The 21290-nt window shown below is 44.6% G+C and overlaps 2 protein-coding genes across 5 annotated transcripts in view; one reads left to right on the plus strand and one right to left on the minus strand.

Moving 5' to 3' along the window:
• Nucleotides 1-2191: 2191 nt before the first annotated feature.
• On the minus strand, nucleotides 2192-6336 carry RPL7 (ribosomal protein L7). Of its 3 annotated transcripts, none has more exons than XM_051843838.3 (7): nucleotides 6304-6336; nucleotides 5405-5510; nucleotides 4951-5117; nucleotides 4339-4476; nucleotides 4120-4229; nucleotides 3598-3807; nucleotides 2192-2813 (listed from the first exon to the last, which is right to left on the minus strand). In XM_051843838.3, exons 1-6 carry the CDS (start codon nucleotides 6315-6317, stop codon nucleotides 3599-3601), a joined length of 744 nt encoding a protein of 247 aa, XP_051699798.2. In that variant the 5' UTR covers nucleotides 6318-6336; the 3' UTR covers nucleotides 2192-2813; nucleotide 3598. The 3 variants fall into 3 exon arrangements, with proteins under 3 accessions (XP_051699798.2, XP_069931275.1, XP_089191527.1); XM_070075174.2 differs by lacking the exon at nucleotides 2192-2813 and adding an exon at nucleotides 3184-3266; XM_089335401.1 differs by lacking the exon at nucleotides 2192-2813 and adding an exon at nucleotides 3184-3266 and having other exon boundaries at nucleotides 5405-5603.
• A 139-nt stretch (nucleotides 6337-6475) lies between these two features.
• RDH10 (retinol dehydrogenase 10) overlaps nucleotides 6476-21290 on the plus strand; it is a 29498-nt gene continuing 14683 nt past the window's right edge. Inside the window, exons 1-2 of one of the 2 annotated variants that reach the window (XM_089335397.1) lie at nucleotides 6476-7090; nucleotides 9854-10089. In XM_089335397.1, the coding sequence (XP_089191523.1) occupies nucleotides 10060-10089 (30 nt within the window). In that variant the 5' untranslated portion in view covers nucleotides 6476-7090; nucleotides 9854-10059. Of the gene's footprint in view, nucleotides 7091-7959; nucleotides 8251-9853; nucleotides 10090-21290 lie in introns of those variants that run through there. The other variant, XM_002710636.6, reaches the window with a different exon arrangement.

Here is a 21290-nt window from a genome sequence, read left to right on the forward strand (position 1 = left end):
TCTGGATTGGTGAAGCTGACTGGGTTTCTGACCTCCAGAATTGTTAAGACAATACACTTGGCCTTGCTTGTGGTTCTCCCATTACTGCAGCAGTAGGAAGCACACACTTGTATAACAGATACTGAGTAATCCCTATATGCCAGGTCCTCAGGGGTGGTTAGTAGGCTTCACCTTAAAAAGTTTATCCAACAGGAAGAACATGTTTTACTGTTTTGACACAAAATCTGTCACAGAACACTGGGAACAAAAAGCAGCCAATCCTGTGGAAGTAGGTCCCCAAAGACACCCCAAGATTTTCACATTCTATCTCTACAGCGCTCACTTGTTTTTGTGTTGTCTTGCCTAAGACTGACACAAAAACAGGACATTTTATTGTTTGCTACTATATGCTCACAGTTTAAATCACATTTGAGCCAGGCACTGCTCTAAGCCTTTCATATGACTTTAAACACTTAATCTACATAAGAAGCTGATATTAGATGTAATGACTTCCTCCATTTTGCTGACAAGGAAATGAAGATTAACTTATTGGCTCAAACTATTAAGTGCATCCTGGACAAGAAACAAAACAGGTGCTGACACTGTGGAACAGATCAATAACCCACTACCTGCAATGCACGCACCCCATACAGCAGCACTGGCTTAGGCCCTGGCCAGCCTCTCCACTTCCAATCCCAGCTCCCTACTAATGCTGCCTGGAAAAGCAATGGAATATAGCTTGGACCCCTGCCACGATGTGGGAGACCTAGATGGAATTCTAGGGTCCTGGCTTCAAAACCAGAACTCTTACCTGAGGCCAACTACAACTTAAAATTTCAAGATAGACAACACTGAAATAGGGCTATTAAACGTTGCAATTTTCAAGGAGTACACATGAAGTAATTATGAGCTAATTATTTTGTAGAAAGAGAGCCTTGTAAGCACCCAAACTCAAAGGCTGGCTTGGGCCTTCCAGTGGTCCCATGCAAGCAATGGGACCTGTGCTGTGGTGTAACAGGTAAAGCCGCTGCCTGCAGTGCCAGCATCCCAGACACCAGTTAAGAGTCCCAGCAGCTCCTCTTCGGATCCCACTCTGTGTTATGGCCTGGGAAAGCACAAGATGGCCCAAATCCTTGGGCTCTTCTACCCATGTGGGGACCCCGGAAGAGGCTCCTGAGCGTAGCTCTGGCATTTGTACCCATTTGGAGAGTCAATCAGCAGATGGAAGACCTCTAACTCCGCCTTTCAAATAAGATAAATCAATCTTCAAAAAAAGTGGTTTTCTCTGTAAAACGTTAACTTGCTTTACATTCCTACAGCTATTTCTAATCTGCTGACTCCTGCTCCAACTTCTCCCTAAGAAAAGAGACACTGTGCCGTTTTCCCCATGGATCACCTCTTCCTCAAAGTGCCTAGGTATTCTAGTTCTCCAGTCCAATCCTGGATCCGTGCACTCTCCCACATTTACTCACCCTTAAGCCCTACTTGGAAGGATTTGCAGTCAATACGCTTTGTCCATTTCTTCATCCTAGACAGCCTACAGAAGCTTTGCTACTTCTGGGTTTCAGCACAGGCTCACCAACTTAACAAATGTACCACAGCAGCGCTGCTGGGAAAGCCAGGCGTCAGCAGCAGAAGGTTGCTTGCACAGAGTATGTGCAAGTACTCACAGAGTACTCACTACTCTAGTTTGCTGCGAACCTAGAACTGCCTAAAGAAATTATTTTGCTAAATACCACTGCCTGGGTACACAGGGCCACTTCTATATTGTTTCTATCCCAGTGATATCTTTTAACATTTTATTCATCCAGCCCAACCACAGCTACAGTTAGCATTATGCCAACTGTGTAACTATTCCATACTAGCTGTTTTTAATTCTGATCTCCCAAAGGCCACTGAAGGCACTCATCATTCCTCTGAAACATGGAAGCCAAACAGATTAATACCTTATGAGCTATAAATACCTTTCAGTACACTAAATGTGTAATGACTACTTTCTTTAAAATCTGCAAAGTAAAAAAATGGGAAATTTCAAACCTTGAGCTCTTTGGCTCCACTTAAAGAGATCCATGTACTATGTATTTACTGACCCAACAGCGCAGCCAATAAATTCCTGACAAAACACAGCACACTTACACAGGCATTTAACACGACTTTACAGAATTCACTGATGAAACACACTAACCCAGAAAACAGCTTCAAAGACCAGGAATAAAGAATGTAAAGAAATTCCTAAATGTATTTAGCAATTTCCACTCTTCACAATTCATTTGAGCCACAGCATAACCAACGAAGGATCACAAGAATTATTCCATTGTATGAACTACCCGTTACACTCAGCACTTCAAAATTTTCAGTTCACCAGTATAGGTGAAATACATAAATAACATGCATGATTGTTACTTATAAAATATCAGCTTCCTAGTTCAAGTCTGTGCTCGGTAATCCCAGCATGAATGTTTAAGATGTTCCAAATCATTGACTTCTGTGAATCTAAACGTTTCTTCCCTCATAACATTTACAATATGTAACGGAATTCCTAACAGCTCACCTAAACATGGACAAAAGATGCAAAACAAGAAAAAAATAGAGGGGGCTGGTGCCGTGGCGCAGTAGGTTAATCCTGCAGCGCTGGCATCCCATATGGGCACCAGGTACTAGTCCCGGTTGTTGTTCTTCCAGTCCAGCTCTCTGCTGTGGCCTGGGGAAGCAGAGGAGGATGGCCCCACATGGGAGACCACGAAGCACCTGGCTCCTGGCTTCAGTTCGGCGCAGCTCCATCCATCACAGCCATTTGGGGAGTGAACCAATGGAAGACCTTTCTATCTATAATTCTGTCAAATAAATTCAAAAGCAAAAAAAAAAAAAAAAAACAAATAAACAAACAAACAAAAAAAAACAGAACAGGAACGGAAAATAACACATTCATGCAGGCGTTTACGAAGCTATTGTTTCTGTAAATGTTGACTTTTATTGCCTTACCTACAAATTATGTACAAATGCCTCTAAGACAAGTTTCCCTTCTGACTTACAGCCTAATTCAAAGGTGAAAAATTAAACTTTTTTAATAGACAAAAAACTCAAGGTTTTTGACACAATACAAAGTGTACCCTGGTTTTGCAAGTGAGGGACTGCTAGTTTAATTCTACCACACACCACGATTTGCCACAATAGTTAAGGGAAGACAAAGGCAGGCTGACAAAGTCACCAATACAACAGTTTATTTCAATTTGACTGTAGTTGCCGTTTATTATCTGACCAGATTACAAAAATACCATAGGAGACACCTGAAAGAAGGGGAAAAAAAAACATCTATTAACACCCTAGCATCTAAGAATTAGTAGTTAGGAAGGAACAAACTAGCTTACGTTTTTAAATTTACCCACTTTGTTTTAAAAAGGGCTTCCCTCCCCCTGCAGAAATGTCCTCAAGGAGAAAAAAGAACTAAACGACCTGTAATCAAAAGAGCTGATTTCCTCTCCCTCCATCCCCAGAAACTACTGATCAGCTCCACATACTCCACACAATATACATATATACACACATATATAAAATCAAATCAAGACTCCCACTTTTCCCTATTATGAAGGTCATTTCTCTCTGGGTGCAGTATCTCACCTTAGTTCATCCTTCTAATAAGTCTGTTGATTTGGTCTTCCCTGTTGCCAGCATCCCCACCCTCTACAAAATGGGTGGTCTTTTTCTTCATCCCACCTCGGGGAGAAGATAACTTGAAGGGCCACAGGAAGTTATTTGCTTCCTTGAAGTGTTTCCCCACAGTATAGATCTCATGAATCAGATCCTCCATGCAGATGATATTGTATTTACCTGAAATTTCCAAGGTACTCAAGGTTATTCAAGCTTGAAAAGATCTTAAGGCATCCAAAAAAAACCACACATCTTTAGGCTGTGAGATAAAAGCTAATCAATAATATTAAACTATACAAAAGACAGTAAATAGAGAAATACATGGCTTTACTCACAAGTCAACAAAATCCTAAGTAAAATTTTCTTAGACTTAACTAAGGATTGTAGAGACAATATTTAGATTCCTAATGCTGAGAAATGTAGTTCCACAAGAAAACAGAAAATAATCACCTTTCTTAATACCAAACTTCCCCCCAAACACAGAACACCTACCAAGAGAGCGGGCAATCAGAGTGTTATCTGTCAAAGCAATTCGCTTCTTATTGATTTTGCCATAGCCACGTTTGTAAATTAGTTCATTTACTGACTTCAAATTTGGGTACCTGAAGCAGGAAAAGCAGACATAAATGACCCAACAGTAAGATCACTGTTAAATCACCTAAACTCCATCTTTCTAAACAACCAATGAAACAAAGGAAAAGGCAGACCTACCCCCATGCAATATATGGCTCCACAATCCTCAGCATGTTAATGGAGGCCTTGTTGAGCTTAACAAAGGTGCCATTGAAGATCTGGCGAAGGCGAAGAAGCTGCAGCACTTTTCGGACTTTGGGGCTCACACCATTGATACTGCAGTGAAAAGCACCAACAGATTCATTTGGCTTTTACCAGAAATTTTTATCAGCAGAGAACCAGAAACTAACCATTATGACTTTAGACAAGTCCCACCCAGACACTGGCACTTTCATTTATTCTATAAACTACTCTCCAGCCTCCCACAAGCGCAGTGTCTGGACACATGCCTTCACCCCTTAGAACTGCCCCTCCCCCTGACATTTTCTGCCACCTCTTTTCTGTATGCTCATTAGAATATTTGCATCATTACACTTCTGAAACGCCAAGACACTGAAGCCCTCCTGTGCTCAATCAGGGCACAGGACCAGCACCAAACAACTTAAGTAGCACCACTCCCCTCTTGTTCTAGCCACCCCAACACTTGTGAGTCCAGTGTTTCAGAATCAGCACTCCCAAAAGTAATCTAAGTTATGCTGGAACGGCAAAGCCTTTCTTTTAAAACCAGAATTCAGTAAAAACCAAACTTACCCTCTGATCCTGATGACAAATGCCAACTTGGGTTCTGCAGGTACGTAGAAGTTTCCAGCTTTTCTTGCCATCCTCGCCATCCGAATTTCAGTTCTGTACATCTGCCTGTATTCCTTGTGATAGTGCTTCGCTTTCTCATAGATAAGCTTCCTCCTTGCTTTTCGAAGCTGAAAAATCAGACACGTATGACTTTTGGCTCCTAAACACAATCAGCTCCACCAGTTTCTGGTGGGGAGGGGGGAGAGTTCTTGCTTTTAAATTTTATTTCTTGCTCACCAAGCAATGACATCCCAAAAAGACAGATACTACCTCCTTTTGGGAGTACCATTCATATTAGGAAGCTAAGCAACTTCTTGATACAGCCGTTAAGGAATCAAGTCTCATTAAGAAGTGGCCAACTCATTCTCAAGTTCAAACACTCGGCTTCTTGGATGTTGAGTGTTTTTTTACTTACCATCTTTTGGGCAAACTTCTTCCTCAGGCGCTTGATCTTCAGCTCTGCGAAATTCCTCCGCTTTTTCTTCAGGGTTTCTGGCACAGCAGGAACCTTCTTCTTCTCTCTGATGTTATTAGCAAACAGAGACCATCATCAATAGCTTAAACCCTTCCGGCTCTCCGGTTACCCCGGGACCCCCATCGTACCAAGCACTCTGCTGTGTGACAGAACAATTGTCGTTGGTCACTGCGACTGTGTGAGGACAGGTTCAGAGTTTGTACTGTCTGTCTGCACGCCAGTAACTTTCACTTTTAACACAGCCCACTTCGAGGGCAATTACAAACGTGGCAATGCCTCAAACCCAATTCCAGGCATCTGTCCGTGCCTTCGGAGGGTAGTTTAAAAAAAAAAATTAAAAGTCCAGACAAGTAAGTAGGCGCAGTGTATTGGAAAACTGCTTAAAAGACAATGACCACGAGACCCTCAGAAGAGGGCCCAGGATTCCCCAGGAATCGCTGAACCACACTTTGGCTCAAGTCTCGATCTCGAGCCCCAGACGCCGAAAGACACGCCAGACGGTAAGACCGCCCGGGCCGAGCGCCAGCCAAGAACAAATTCAAAATCCGGAGGTTCTGCACACTCTTCCAAAGCGCTTCCACAGAGGGCTGGCCCTCCACTGCCAGTTCCCCCACACATTCTGCCTTTACACCTCCTTCCCGGCACCTCCGAAACCTCCGCGCAAGGGCCGCTCGCATCCCACCCCTAGCCTGGGGTCCCCTCTGGTGTCACAGAGCGTCACAAACGGAGAGATAAATGGGCAATGGCAAGAGCTACAGTCACACAGGGAAAAAGCGAGACACAACGCTTCTGGCTTCGGGGATGGAAAAGGATCCTGCAGAACAGAGAGACGGACTTACTCGGCACCCTCCATGGTTCCAGCCGGAAAAGAGGAAGTTAGCGCATGCGCACTGCCCACTTAAAGTCTGCGGGAGTGAAGCCCCAGAATTCATAGCTGTCCTAGTATAAGCCAGAAAAGAACCCAGAACTGAGAACCCACTTTGCAGACGCTAAATTTAGAACTGCCTGAGGCAGCCTCTTTCAGTCAACTTTCGGGTAAATTTTCTATGGCAAAAATATGTGCATTGATTAGACTTTTTAATCCATCCGAGAGCAAACAGTGCTGACACCTTGACTACCGGGGTCCTCATCCCTAGCCTGCGTTGACAGCCTTAGGCTCGTGTTCCCATAATGTACTCAAATCACACGCTTCCGGGCTGCGAACTACAAACCCCAGCATGCATCACTTCATCTTCCACAGGGCGGGGGGGGGCGCCTGCCGGGGACTGTAGGCAGCCGCCGCTCTGGTGAGTCCAGCCAGGACAAGAGCCTTTGGGGACACGTCCCAAACGGCCAGCTGCGACTCGGAATCCCGTTTGGCCGCCGCCCTGCTCCTGGCAGCCGCAACCTCCGACAACCGCACCCCCAGCCGCGCCGCGAGGTCCTTCTCGTCGTTCCGCCAGCCTGCGGGGCTGTCTTCCGCAGCGCCTGATTGCAGGCGGCGACGTCCGGAGTTCCCCCTGGTTGACGAGACTGGGCAAAGCGAAAACTGGACGGCTGGAGGATGGCCGGCACTCTGCCGACCGCTGGGCCGTGGAGGCGGAGGCCAGGGCAACCCACGGCAGGGGGCGTGAGCCGCGAAGGGAGGTGAGACTGGAGTTGGCGGCTGCGGCCACGGCCATGTGAGAGGGGCTGCCCCGCGCCACTCCGCGGACGGCGGGCGGGCGGGCGGGGGGCTGGGCCGGGGGCGGGGTGCGCCCGGGGGCGGGGAGGGCCGAGCGGAGGGAGGGCCGATGCCGATGCCGCCGCCGGCTCTTCCCGGTCGCGGGTTATATAGCGCGGAGAGTGGATCCCGCTCACAGGCGGCCGGGAGCGTTCCGACTTGCGAGCTGCGCTGCGGAGCTCGGTGCCCGAGTGACAGCCGCGGGGAGTGGAGGGCTGGGGCACACGAGACCGCGGGGGCAGCTGCAAGCCGTTGGGCAGCGCTCGCCTACGCTGAGCGAGTCGCCCCTTCCCGGCTCTCCGCCGCCCCGCACCCCACTCTCCCACCCTCTCGCAACTTGCGTCAAGTTGACAACTCCTGCCGCGGCCGGCCGGCCCGTGCGATCTCCGCCGCGTACCCCTCGCCCGGGCTGAGAGGGGTTCCCTCCGGCGGCGGCGGTGGCGGCTTGGCCATGAGGGCAGCGCGCGTCGCCTAACTCGGCGGCTGTCACCGCCGCTGCAGCGGGACCGGCCGGCCGGGCGCTCCAGGACGGACGGGCGGGCGGCCGCCAGCAGGAGGCGCCGAGCCGGGCGGCTGCGGCGGCGGGCACATCCCGGGGCCACCGCGCCGATCCCGGGCGGGAGTGGCCCCGCGCAAGCAGGGAGCGGCGCCGCCGCGCGCACTCCGGCCGGGCGGGCACCTCGGGGGTGGGCGCGGGGCGCTCTGACAAGCGCCCCGGGGCGGTGAGCCGGGCTGCCCGGCGCGGGGTGGGTGCGGACGCGGGCGCTGGACTGGCGCGGGGACCTGGGCGTCGCGATGAACATCGTGGTGGAGTTCTTCGTGGTCACTTTTAAAGTGCTGTGGGCATTCGTGCTGGCCGCGGCGCGCTGGCTGGTGCGGCCCAAGGAGAAGAGCGTGGCCGGCCAGGTGTGCCTCATCACGGGCGCCGGCAGCGGCCTGGGCCGCCTGTTCGCGCTCGAGTTCGCCCGGCGCCGGGCGCTGCTGGTGCTCTGGGACATCAACACGCAGAGCAACGAGGAGACGGCCGGCATGGTGCGCCACATCTACCGCGACCTGGAGGCGGCGGACGCCGCGGCGCTGCAAGGTAACCCGGACCTGCGCCCGGCATTGTTGGGTCGAGCCTCGCCCCGCGCGCGGCGCCCGGATCCGAGGGCCCGGGACCCCGCTGTCACGGTCCGCCCGGCTCTCGAGGAAAGGAACACCCTCCACCGCGCTTGTGGAAGGGAGTGGACTGTGTCCCCTGGGAAAGGAGCACGATCGCCTCCCTGGTAGAGTGCGGGGGGGAGGAAGCGTGCCAAAGCCAGTCCATCAGAGGTCCCGCGTCTTCGGGGTGGAGGACGACCCTGGAGTCTCCCCGCCCGCCGGGGGCCGGGAAGGCAGAGGGAACTGGGGACGGCAGGTTCGCGTCCTGGAGGAATGGCTCGGTGACCTGCATGGACGCGATGGGAAACTCGAGCGGCTTCGGGAAGTTGCTTCCAGGCTCGTCGGACGTGTGCGTGTGCGTGTGCGTGTGTGTCCGAAGCGCGGAGACTCGGACGATGTTGCGGATTTCACCCTAACTTGGGCTGCGGGGGCGGGGAATAATTACATTGTTTCACCAGCAATAAGTGCTTTAGTCTCCTTACCCTGAGCTTGATTGAGAGATGCCCTGCCTCTGAAGAGAAGGTGCTTTTAAGGATTTATAAGCCACATGGTAAATTTTTGCCATGTTTTTTGGTCACCCCAGCCTGCTTTTCTGTATAGTTTATTAACTAGCCTGAATCTGAGACTTAAAAAAAAGATAAAGCGGAGAATAACCCATCATGAATAATGCTTCAGGAAATTTGATAATGGCTCTTGGTTTTTGACAAATTTTCATTTTCAAGGCAAACATTGAACTTTAGGGGAGAAGATTGATTTGAGTAGCACGCCTCCCCTAAATTGATCTTCTGTCACCCCACTTACTGGCACCGGCCTCTTTGGCCTAAGGTTGAAAATGTTAAGATTTTCAATTGGGTGGCAGATACGCTTTTGTGCTCTCTGCCAAAACTGGAAAGATAAGGGTATTCAGTTTCCAGGGAAGAGATTTTGGTTTTTGAAATGTTTGAGTTCTTGTGTGGTAAGATTGCATATTTCCCTGTAAACTTGATTTGTGAGGGTCCTGTTTAGGAGTGCCAGCTTCCCCCTCTAAGGACAAAACAGTGACCTCTACTTTTTTATGAGAGACTTTTTAGTTTCTTGGCTTTGGATGAATTCAGATTCTTATAATTTTGATTCGGTGAGCCTTGAGGTTAGTTTCCATTTGAAGGGTACTCATACTAAAATCAAGAACTATTTCTCAAAAGAGCGAGGGAAAGTGAGAGAGGAAGGAAGACGAGTGTGCAGTGTGTGTGTGTTATTCTCTGGGCTGAGATCAGCTCTTTGCAGGTGTCTTTAGCTCCAGCAGGCTGATCCCATGTGGTCCACTTGTATTGGGCTTGTCACAATTACATGACTTTCCCCGAAGCAGAGCTATCCAGTAAATTGCTGTAATTCCCAGAGACTTTGGAGGGACGAAGGCAGCTGGAAGTTCAGTCATTGGCAAGCGTTACGGTGTTAGAAATTTGAAGCTCACTGTAGTGTTTTTGTTGTGTGTGATCTGTGTCCTGCGGGTTACCATATAACTCACTTTCTGCACCCCCTTTTTCTATTCTTTCTTCTGAGGACAGCTGGGAATGGCGAGGAAGAAATTCTGCCCCACTGTAACTTACAGGTTTTTACCTACACCTGTGACGTGGGGAAGAGGGAGAACGTCTACCTGACGGCCGAAAGGGTCCGCAAGGAGGTTGGCGAGGTCTCAGTGCTGGTCAACAATGCCGGTGTGGTCTCTGGGCATCACCTTCTGGAATGTCCTGATGAGCTCATTGAGAGAACCATGATGGTCAACTGCCACGCACACTTCTGGGTAAATAGAACTGTCCTTTTTATTACTGGGCCCTCCTCGGTGAGAAGGAGTGAGGCTTCAATGCCAGCCTAAGAGCCACCTGCACTGTTTCAACAGTTTCCTTCTAATTAGCTATTCCCCATGGTGAATTACTGTGTACAGCAGTTATTATTAAGTAGTTGTTTTCTACATCCCCCTCCTCAATTCCGTTTTCTTGCGAGGGTTGAAGACTGAACATTTTGAGCTAGTTTGAAAGATTGCCATAAAAATAACAAGAGGGAGTATAAAACCCTGGGTTTGTTTATTTTACTTTCTGTTGAGTTTATAAAACATTTGGTTGTTCTTATGAATTCCTAAAGTCGAGGTTTAGACTTCCAAATTACTGCTCAGCCACATTTTAGAAAGTGCCAGAGATTCTGAGATCAGCATCTGTGGCCCGCTGGGAGTGGTCAGGCCACCCTGGCAGACACTGAGCATCCATTGACCATCTCCAGGGTTCCACGGCATTGTCTGGATCCGAGGTTGTCTCAGGACTGGCTTAGCGTGGAAGATGTCTCTCAAATGAGAACAGCATCTTCCTGACAGGACCATGGGGCCGGCGGCAGGGGGGCGGGTGGATCCCGGGAGTGAGGGATTGAGGCAATGTCAGCTGGTCCTCAGAGCTAACACAGCCTCCAGGGATGGGGGGCAGGGCAGGGCAGAAGTGAACCCAGTTTTGCAGCTGAACTTAACCTTCACTAAGGGTCAGTATGAAAGTCTCCCATCTAACTGTACAGCGTTGTCCACTGTATGCTTTTATTCCTCGTCGTATTTCCCCTTTACTTTTCATGCGCAGGTAGGAGCCAGTCATGAAGGGGTAAGGAGAGAGGGTTCTTTTCCTCCATAGGCAGATTAGCCTTGTAATAGAACACAACAAAGAACTGTTTCTCCTAAATAGGTCACATTAAACCTCATTAATTTTTTAGCAACTGCTTAAAAACTTAATCTGGCTTTAGAAGTACTTATTCCAGTGTTGCTCTTTGACCATCAAACCTTTTCTCTGATCCTGGAAGAAGCTTATTTTAATGTTTTATTTCAAAACATGAGCTTTATGTAATTTCCAAATCTCTAGAAATGAACATATAAATGACTTGAGCTAACTCATATCTGTTTGAAATGAATGAGGGGATGACCACATCCACTTTGAGAGAACATAAATATGTGTATGCACATGCATGTGAGTGCGTGTTGGCTACATGCACTGGGAGGAAGAAACAATTAAAATTTTGGCAGCTGCTGGGTCCACAGGAACGGCAGCAAATAGCACAGAGGTCGGCTAGGTGAGCAGAGGCCAGGCCCACTGAATAAACTTGGCAGTCGATTCATCAGGAGTCTTGTATGTTTGTGGTTCTGAGTAGAACAAACGACTACCGTTTGAAATAAAAGGCAAACTGCAGGGGGAGTACAGAAGACTAGTAAAGATGAAGCTGCCATAGAAACTCCAGGTGATCTCACTTGACTCGTCAGCCTTAACCAGATACACAGCCGTCAGTAGTGCATTGGTTATGCACCATACACCAGGATTTTGTTTTTTTCCAGTAACCTTTGACTGAGATTTTGCAACCTTGCCTAACCATAAACTTTTACCTGTATCAGGTTCTCTGAAGTTTAGTAATCTTGCCTGCTTTCTCCTGTGATTATTTTGCTGAATTAAAAAATCTCAAATGTAACTAGATCTGAAACCCCATACAATCTGTGATTGAATATAACAAGAAAGCAGCCTATCTTCTCTAGCTATTATAAAGTAAATATCTCAGCTTTGAAAGTGCACTCAAATTAATATGCTATACTTCTAACATTAGGCTACTTTCTAAAACAAGGGGGAAATTGAATCAGATCTCTAGGAGAAAAATTGTTCTGCAACTCAATCTGTATACCAAGGAAGAACATACACCTTCCTAGAGCCCTCACTGTGCTTCAAGATGTTGCTTAACACACAATTTAGGGAGTTCTTGGAAGCCTTGACAGTAATGACGTCACTTCATATTAAAATATGGGAGGCTCCTGAATTCTCCAGCTGTTTTTCCCCTAAGCATCTAAACTTAAGAATTTATTTTCAATATTGAGTCAGAAAATTCATTTTGGGGTTGGAATTTCTGACTTTTTGCCGAGACTTACAAATCTTTTGAGAAGTTGAGATCTAGCCACTGAAGCTTAAAAGAAGGCATACCACGTAGTGCTGCTCAGAGACCCCCTGAATTCCATTTCCTTTCCAGTAGCCCTCGAGGTGAAAATGTTGGTGGTAGCTGTGCTGTTTTCCTTCTAGAAAAAAATAGAGTGTGTCTTTGACTATTTCTGGGTAGGGAAGAGAACTTGCCCCATACATTCAAAACAGTAAATCAACTGAGCACAGATTTGTCCAGTTATTTGAACAGATCATCTTAAGCAAAACTGTAAAGTAACAGTTAATGCCTTTTCATAAAATAACAGTATGTTGATCCTGACTCAGAATTAAAGTCATTTACAGTGAAATAGAAAACCATGTAGACTCTCATTGAAAAGCTGTGGGTGTTCCCACTTCCAAACCATTCTTCATGCTACTGCCTGGAACACCCTCTTCCTCCATTCTGTAGATCTATTTATTTATTTGAAAGACAGAGACAGCACTCACATTCACATTGACTCCCCACAAATTCACAATGGCTGTTCAGGGCCTCAATCCAGGTCTTCCGCAGTTGTGGCAGGAACCCAACTACTTGAGTCATCACCTCTGCCTTCAGAGTCCACGTTGTCAGGAAGCTGAAGTCAGGAGCCTGAGCTGGAACTGGAATCAGCAGTCACACCCAGGCATTTGAGTGTGGGATATGAGCATCCCAACAGGTGCTTAACTGTTAGCCTAATAGCCCACCTCTCCATCTGCCTTTAAGGCATAGTTCAAGTTCTCAATTTAACCTTTCCTCCCTACTCCAGCCATCCTGGCATTTTTTGGGTATCAGAATAGAAGGATCCTAGAGACCATCTTGTCCAGCTCCTTGTTTTCCAGCAAATCTGCAGTTAAATGATGTGGTTATGCTTCTCTTTTTCTTTCCATTAATTTCTGGCAACGTTTGATGTCATCCCCATCCTTTGATGCCTAGTGTGTGCTCTTTGGTGTTACTTTGTGTATATTGCATCCTGCATCCCAGAGTAAATAGAAGCAGTCAAGGCAGTCTGTATACTTCTGTTTGTGCCTGGAATAGAACTCTATTCTTAATTCACTCGATAAATTTTTTTTTAAATTGTATTTGAAAGAGAGAACAGGAGAGAAAGAGAGAGAGATATACTATCCACTGGTTCACTCCCCAGTTGGCCCCAATAGCCATGGCTGAGTCAGGCAGGAGCCAAGAGCTTCTTCCAGATCTCCCAGGTGGGTAACAGAGCCCAAGCACTTGGGCCATCTTCCACTGCTCTTCTCAGGCCATTAGCAAGGAGCCAGATCAGAAGTGGAGTAGCCAGCGCATGAACTGGTGCCCATATGGGATGCTGGCATTGCAGGCAGTGACTTTACTTGCTATGTCACCAACGCTGGCATCGCAATAAATATTTGATAATATGTAATAGGCTCCTGCTTAAGTATTTAGGAGATAACCTATTCAGAGACCACTCACATGGCGGGTCCATGTTGCAGCATTTCAAAAGGTAAGCATTATATTGGAATAACTCAAGTTGTGTAAATTTTAAAATGGAGCTGTCTCATATTCATTATTGTTTGTAATCTTTAGTTTCCTATATAACTTTTCCATTCTTTCTGCCCCACCAGTATGCTCATTTTTACTGTAGAGTATTAATTCTGCTCATTGATGACTGCGGCTAGCAACTTTGAGAAGTCTAACATTGATATGCCAGTTTGAATCAAGCTCAAATTGAAAGTGTGGAAACCATTCATATTTCTCAATGCCCAGGCCTCAAAGAGAGGATCCTTACATCAATCCTTTGGTTCACAGTCATGTGCCATTTCTATACACTTTGGAAATGTTTATGACCCCTGGCATTATTCTATTCTACAAGCCTTCCAGTGCACTATGACACTTCACCTCCCGAGTCTCAGCAGCAACCATCCCAGGAACTTTCTTGTGGTTACCAGTCTAAAAGTGATAGACTTGGGGTAGGTTCTAATCAGCGTACTGTGCAATGAAACAGGACAAGACTATGAACCATGGGTGCTGTATCATGTACTTTAGCATCTAGGAAGCATTTGCATAGGCTTTCTTCATATCTTGGTGAGATGTGTTGAAAATTTGAAAATATCTCTCTACTCTACTTTGAAATATGGAAAGTTGGCCTCCATTGAGGAAGTATACTCGTGACTGCCCCCCCCCCCCGAATAAAAGATAAGATTGCTTCAGTTGTTATTTTTTGAGAGGGAGTAGAATCCTAGCTTGCCATTTGGAAAAAAAAAAAAAAAACCCTGAAGTTTATCTGTAGATCCTTTTTGACTAGAGTTGCATGTGGCCTTTATACGTGAGTAGCAAATTGATCCCTGATTAGCCAAAAGGGGGAAGCAAAAGCATTTAACTGCAAGCCTTTTATGTTCTAAAGAAATTTTGTGTGGCAGAGGACTAAATCTGTCAAACAGCTAGTCAGTAATTTACTTCTATTGATATGGTAGTCAGACAAGATAATTGGTAGTTAATTAATAGACCACTTAACTTAAAAGGTTTCACAGTTTTAAAATACTAATTACTGAATTAGGCATTTATCTATATCCAAATGTCTAAAGTCTATTTAGTTAAAATCCATCCAGGAAAAGTAAAAGCCCACCGGCTAGATCTGAGTAATGTAGCACTTAAAGACATTAGTGCTACGGTTGTACCTAATATCTCATGAATGGTCCCTAATCATTAATGTTTAAGATCCTATGTGATTTACTGGTTTTTAATCTCACTTACTGTATTCCTCTGTTCTCTGGTTAGAGAATCTAGTTTTGTTCAAGTCCTCTTAGGTTCACAATTTTTTGAAAATCATTTATAAGCTATTATTCATATAAAACTGTTTGTCTAATACTTGGTCTTCCATGCCATAATATTAAGAATTGTAAGGCTAAATATTTTGTAGTGTAATGCTTCCCCAGCTCACAGAATAGCTATTAAAAACAGAATTTGTGGCCTATTTGCAAGCTTTAAAAATAAAGACTTCTTATGTCTTACAAGGAGTTGTAAGTTGACATGAGGTAAACATACTGTCTATTACTAACTTTCATGGTTATGGTTGAAAACTGGGGGAGAACATCTGTTGATAGCAACTGCTTGGATATTGGGGACTGTGTTCCAATATGCACTAAATAGGGTCACATGTTCTTTGAACTCTGAGTTTCTGTGTTTGATATATCACATGCTGAGCCAAATCTACTGTGACTAGAAATGAAAATGTATAGCATGATAAAATGTCATGTCACATTACAGTTGTTAGCAGAGAACCAGATGCTATAGCATATAAAAAAGATGTTGGGAACATCTTTGCTATATGTCCCAATCTGTGTCAGATTATCTTGCTTGTTCAGAAAATACTGCTAAGTCAATAATGGCATAATTTCTAAACTATATGAGAAAATAGCTGTGTTTCCCTCACTGCCAAATCCAGTTTGCAGCTTGATTTTTCTGCAGAACTTGACCCTCTTGACCCTCTCCTTGAAACTCAAGTGGTGATAAACCACCCTTCTGCTGTTCTTCCTGTGTTCCCAATCCCTGTAGCCTCTCCAACGTTGAAATGTCATAACTCTTTAGTCTTGAGTGCTCATACCTCTTCTCACTGCGTACCTATATCAGGCGGGGTAACCTGTTTCAATGACTTCAACTATGATTTCTAGGACATTCCCAGTTCACACATAGTCTTGACTCCCCACACATTACCCAAAGTCAGCATGTCTCAAGCCTAAACTGACTCCCCTTTTTGCATTCCCTGCGGTAGCCAGTCACCACACTGGGAAATATCAGCCTTATCTTCAATTCTCTATCCTGCACACTTTTGTGGGTCACCAAATCCTAAGCATTATTTTGCCAACATGTACTTTGACCCCTCCTGTCCATTCCCACCTTCTCATGTGCACCTACATCACCTCTTGCCTGGACTCAGAAGAGCTTCTGGGTTTCTTTGTTTCCATCTTTGTTCTCCAGCCCAGAATTATCTAAGCAGACTTGAGTTTGTTGTATGCCTGCTTAAACCCTTGCATGACCATATTGCTCACTGTGTGAAGTCCAGGCTCATTAGCTTGGCATCTTGGGCCATCCACAGCTTATTTCCACCTGCCTTCCCAGCACAGCACTTATGACGTCCCCTGGGTACTTTCAACTCCTGTGTCCTGAGAAAGCCCTGAGTGCCCATGCTTCATACAGGAACCTCTGCTTTTTCTGCCATTCCAGTCTTGTTTTACTGGAGACAACAGAAGTTTAATAGGCAAGAAAATGTGTATCACTACTCCTGAGAAAAGAAAAACACCAATTGAGGATATTTTCCTGTTGACTTAATAGTATCTTTATATATTAAGGTGATAGTCCCTGTGGATTAGTCACCAAATCACTGCTTCAGGGAATGGCCCTTTCTTGTTTCATCATGGACCAAGTTATGCTATTTATCTCAGTTCCTGAAAGCAGAGTTGGTATTTGTTCTTTTCTTCCTCATTATTTCTACATCCAGGGCTTTATCCGTTATCTGCCCAAGTAGAAATTAATCTATAGGACATGTCAGAGTGGAAGCATTCTTTAGCTTGTGCTAATGCTAACACTGATTGAATAGGTTTTTCAGAAAGACTGAATGGAAAGTGCCCTGGCAGAGTCCTTAGCCATTCATTGCAGGATTGGGTCACTGGGCCTTGAGAAGGGATACAAACCCCGTGTTTAAATACATAACTGCTCACATTCTCTTGGTTCCTTCCTTTCCCTTAAGTTTGTTTTTACTCTAATCATTTTTCAGATTTTCTAGATCTTTGGGAAATTCCAGTGAATTGATTTAATGGAAAAATGCCCCTCAAGCAATTTAATAACTTCATTTGAGAGAAAGACTTTAAGTAGGAAACTTTTTTTTTTTAAGTTTTTCTTGAGTTAAGGAATATTAACAGATTAAAACATTTCTGCTTTAATTCTTTAAGGAATGAAGGTCAGGCCTCTTTTAATTATAATAAGTTGCCCTTTTGCCTCTGTCTGAACCATATAGCTGCCTATCCAGACACATGTATGGATGACATCCTTTGTTTATTTGCTTGCTTTTGGTATGCTCAGTAGTAAGTGGGAGGTATGTGACTGTGGGGCGCTTACAACCCTCAAGCCTGTGTAGGTCATGAATATAAATTGAGCACCTCAATCTGAAAATCTGAAACCCTCCTAAGTCTGAAGTTGTTTTTTCTTTTTTTTGAACGCTAACGTGATGCCACAAATGGAAAATTCCTGACTGACTTTATGTGATGGATTACAGTCAAAACATAGCAACATTAAAAATACTGTATAAAATTACCCTCAAGCTATGTTTATAAGGTGTTATGTGTGTGTGTATTAAACAAATAAATTTCATGTTTATACTCGAGTCCTATTCCAAAGATACCAGAATACCTCATCATGTATTTGCAAGTACTCCAAAATCTGAGAAAATCCAAAATCCTAAATACTGTGGTACCAAACATTTCACATAAGGAATACTCTTCCTGTACCCAGGATGTTTTTGGACCCCCAAAGTGTAGTATACTGAAGTTCCACTAGGGGGTGTACTGGCAGGGTGGATTTGTATCCTGTTTCCTAAACACACCACCAGTGTTTTCCTAAGAGAAAGGGCCTTTTGTAACTAATCTTTGGAGTATGACAAAATTTAATAGTCCTTAAGAAATAAGGAATTATTCTCTACTTCAGTTCAATGAGTTAAATCCAATGTTTTGAGCCTGTAATTCCAGGGATCAGATTAAAATGTGTTAATCTCTTTTGGTTTAATTAGTGATTTCTTATCTTAGAGGTTAATATAGTGGTTAGTTATTCCAAGGAACTGTCCCCTTCAAGTTTCTATCAACTAACCTAGAGGCTCCTGCCCGTGTGATCAGAAAGTAAGCCAAAGGACAGAGGCGTTTCATTTTTTTCTTTGAAAATGTTTAACAAGTAGGTGAAACACAGCTGGCCCTTGTGATAGGGAAGCCTTAGAAAACTTCTTGAATTATGATTTAACACTCCCTTGAGGTACTGCTGTTCAGAAATATGGGTTGGCAGAATATGGCCTCAGAATTTAATCAGGTTTACCTTGATTTGCCTGGTCAGCCAGTTGCAGTCACCTGCATCCCTGGTTTCACACAGGCTTCTGCCATCTCGGCACTGCTGCGGAAGCCAGATGCTAACATCTTTTACTTGATGAGCTTACCCAGCATGGCCCATTCTTGAATCCCTTTTTCTTTTTCACTTTGTCATTTCCCTTAAAACTCAAGTTCACACCTGTCAGAGACCATTTTCCCTAAATGCTCTGAAACTAAAATTAAGTGAACCACGGGAAGGGAGAAGAAAAAAATAAAAAAAATAAAAAAAAGAACATCCTCTCATAATGATCATAAAACTTTCAACACGCAGCAAATGCTGCTAGAATATTTAACAAGTAAGGGCAATTATTGCTGAAAAAAACGTTGAGTGCTGTCAAATTAGCCCCTTACAATGACAAGCCACTTACAATGAATTCACATTTGGAAACAAAACATTACTTGGTCTGTGAAGCTTCCAAAGATCACACAAAGATGTGGGAGAGGTGGCAGTGGAATTAACATTGTGTTTTTGGTTTGGGGAAGCCATAAGTGCTTCTCTCTTACTTGCTACTTGTATAAAATGTGAATTTCTTGCCTACGAATAGCTGAATATTGGAATTTTTGAATATTAACATGGTTTAGCTTCTTAGTGTTATTCCCAACAATGAAGCTCAAAATAACACTTCCTCAATCAGGGTACTGGGAAAATATTTGCAGTGTAAGTTATGTAAACACGTGGGTATTTTGAGGACAAGTGGAACTTAAAATTCAAAGCCTGAATTTTCCCACCTACAAATTGTAATTAACATACTGCCCCCTACTGATTTCTCTAGGATTTTTTTTTCTTTTAAACAGGATAGTTCTACAATCTCTTGGGAAAGAGAAACCTGGGGGTATAATAAGTTATTTCAAAATAATTCCATCCTAACTTGTAGTATTTTTACTTTCGCTGAACTCTTCTTAAAGCAGTGTAATTTATATTCATATTTAAAGCTGTCACTTTCTGCCCTTAATAAAACAGGACTGAAGAAGAGGGTTAGAAGAGAAGTGTTATAGGAAAAGTGCTTTTGTGGCTTCCTAGCATCCAGGACTCTGGAGGAAAGGAGATAGGCAGCTGAAGCAACTGCTCAACAATATGTTGTGGCAGCTTCGGTTGGACCCTGGGTTTTAATGGGAAGTGGGATCTGCCTCAGTGTGGAGGGCAGCAAGGACTATGATCCGTATATAGCAAGAACCAGGAATTAACAGGTACTTGAAGAAACAACCTCACCAAAAATAGATAACATTTATAACCAAAATAGCCTGTAAATATGTACTCCTTGAGCCTTGTGTACATTTCCTGTATTTTTATATATAGAACTTAAATTTACAAAGCATTTTCATAAAAAATCTTTTCTCGTTTGAGCCTCGGAGCAACTCTGATTAAGAGCTGTTACCTCCCTTTGTATGGATGAAGCAACAGAGAGGTTATGGACCTTCCCCAAGGTCACCACTGGGAAAGGAAGAATCCCAGATCCATGCCCTCAGCATATGGCTCCAGGTTAGAAACCTGGACAAATCCTTGGCTATGTGTTCAGTAGATTTTCCTGTGAGTCACTTATGGTTTGTGCCCTCTAGCAGAATGTAAGAAATAATCTTCTAATTTTTTTTATATTATTTAGCATGGTAAATTTAGCAATGACCGATTTAACCCTCACTTAATATCCCCAGAAAGTTTGCTGTACAAATTAGGCAAGCACATAAAATTCTAGCCTGCACAACCAATACCACAGAAGAGTTTTATTACCAAAGCCCAATTAATGTTTTTTTCTGTGTGTTTTCCATCATTTTTCATGGTCTCTGTCAGAGGTGATGATTTCCTTGAGGATAGTATAGTACAGCCTTGGTCACCTGGCTTCATTTCTTCTCTTTCTGGCTTGCCTGTCAGCATTGATGAACTGAGTACAAAAAGGTAATGAAGGAAAGGGACCTTCTACCAGCACTGACCGAACAAAGTTCTATAAATAGTTGGTATCAAACTTCCAGGAACAGTGTGGATTTGTTTGTTTTTGTTTTTAAGATTTATTTATTTGAAAGGCAGAGAGAGAAAGAAGTCTTCCATCGGCTGGTTCACTCCCCAAATGGCCACAGTGGCTGGGGCTGGGCCAGAACAAAGCCAGGAGCCTGGAGCTTCTCTCATGTCTCTCACACAGGTGCAGGGGCCCAAAGACTTGGGCCATCTTCTACTGCTTTTCCCGGGCACATTAGCAAGGAGCTGGATCAGAAGTGGAGCAGCTGGGTCTAGAACTGGCCCCCATATTATATACCAGAGTTGCAGGCAGTGGCTTTACCCGCTAATGCCACAGTGCTGGCCCCAACAGTATGGTTTTACTTTAGTTTGTTTTATTACCTTATCTTCTGGAAAATGTAAAACCTTTATTCTGTTATGTAATAATCTTACGGGATCAGAATTCCAGATAGCTTCATTAGCTTTGCCTTTGAAATGTTAATCATGGGTTTTTGAAATTGTGCAGTTTGGGCTGGCTGATCACGTGTCTAAACTTACATTCCCAGCATCTGATATGTAAAGGGGTAATATTTTCCTAAGCAGGATTTACTCAGGCTCCCCAGAGCATAAGCACTGCTATGGTTCACTTGTCCAAGGTAAAGATGGATCGTGAAAGAGGTAACTGCTAACAGGATCTGCATTCCGTATCTTGGAAGCAAAGTCTTCAAAGCTAGTGGGTGAGGAGGGAAGGGTTTTTGAAGTCTTTTAGGTCTCCTTTTGAGAGCTTTTTCTATTGGGGTTGGGTTGTCCGGGGAGTACTTGCTTGTGCTGAAAATGGATCCTGGGCAAATATGCATACAGTCAGTCCATAAACTCCTTCACCTGGGAACTCTTGATGTGATTTGGTCCAGCCTTTACCTGATAAATGGGGGGAGAGGTGGGGACAGAGGGGAGGAAAAGTTGTTTGCCTCCTTTCCTGAAGCTTTAGGAAAAATTGATGTGAAGCCACTTGAG

This window comes from Oryctolagus cuniculus, chromosome 6 (assembly GCF_051225735.1).
Source record: "Oryctolagus cuniculus isolate XC-2025 breed Fujian yellow rabbit chromosome 6, ASM5122573v1, whole genome shotgun sequence".
Lineage (NCBI taxonomy): Eukaryota > Metazoa > Chordata > Mammalia > Lagomorpha > Leporidae > Oryctolagus > Oryctolagus cuniculus.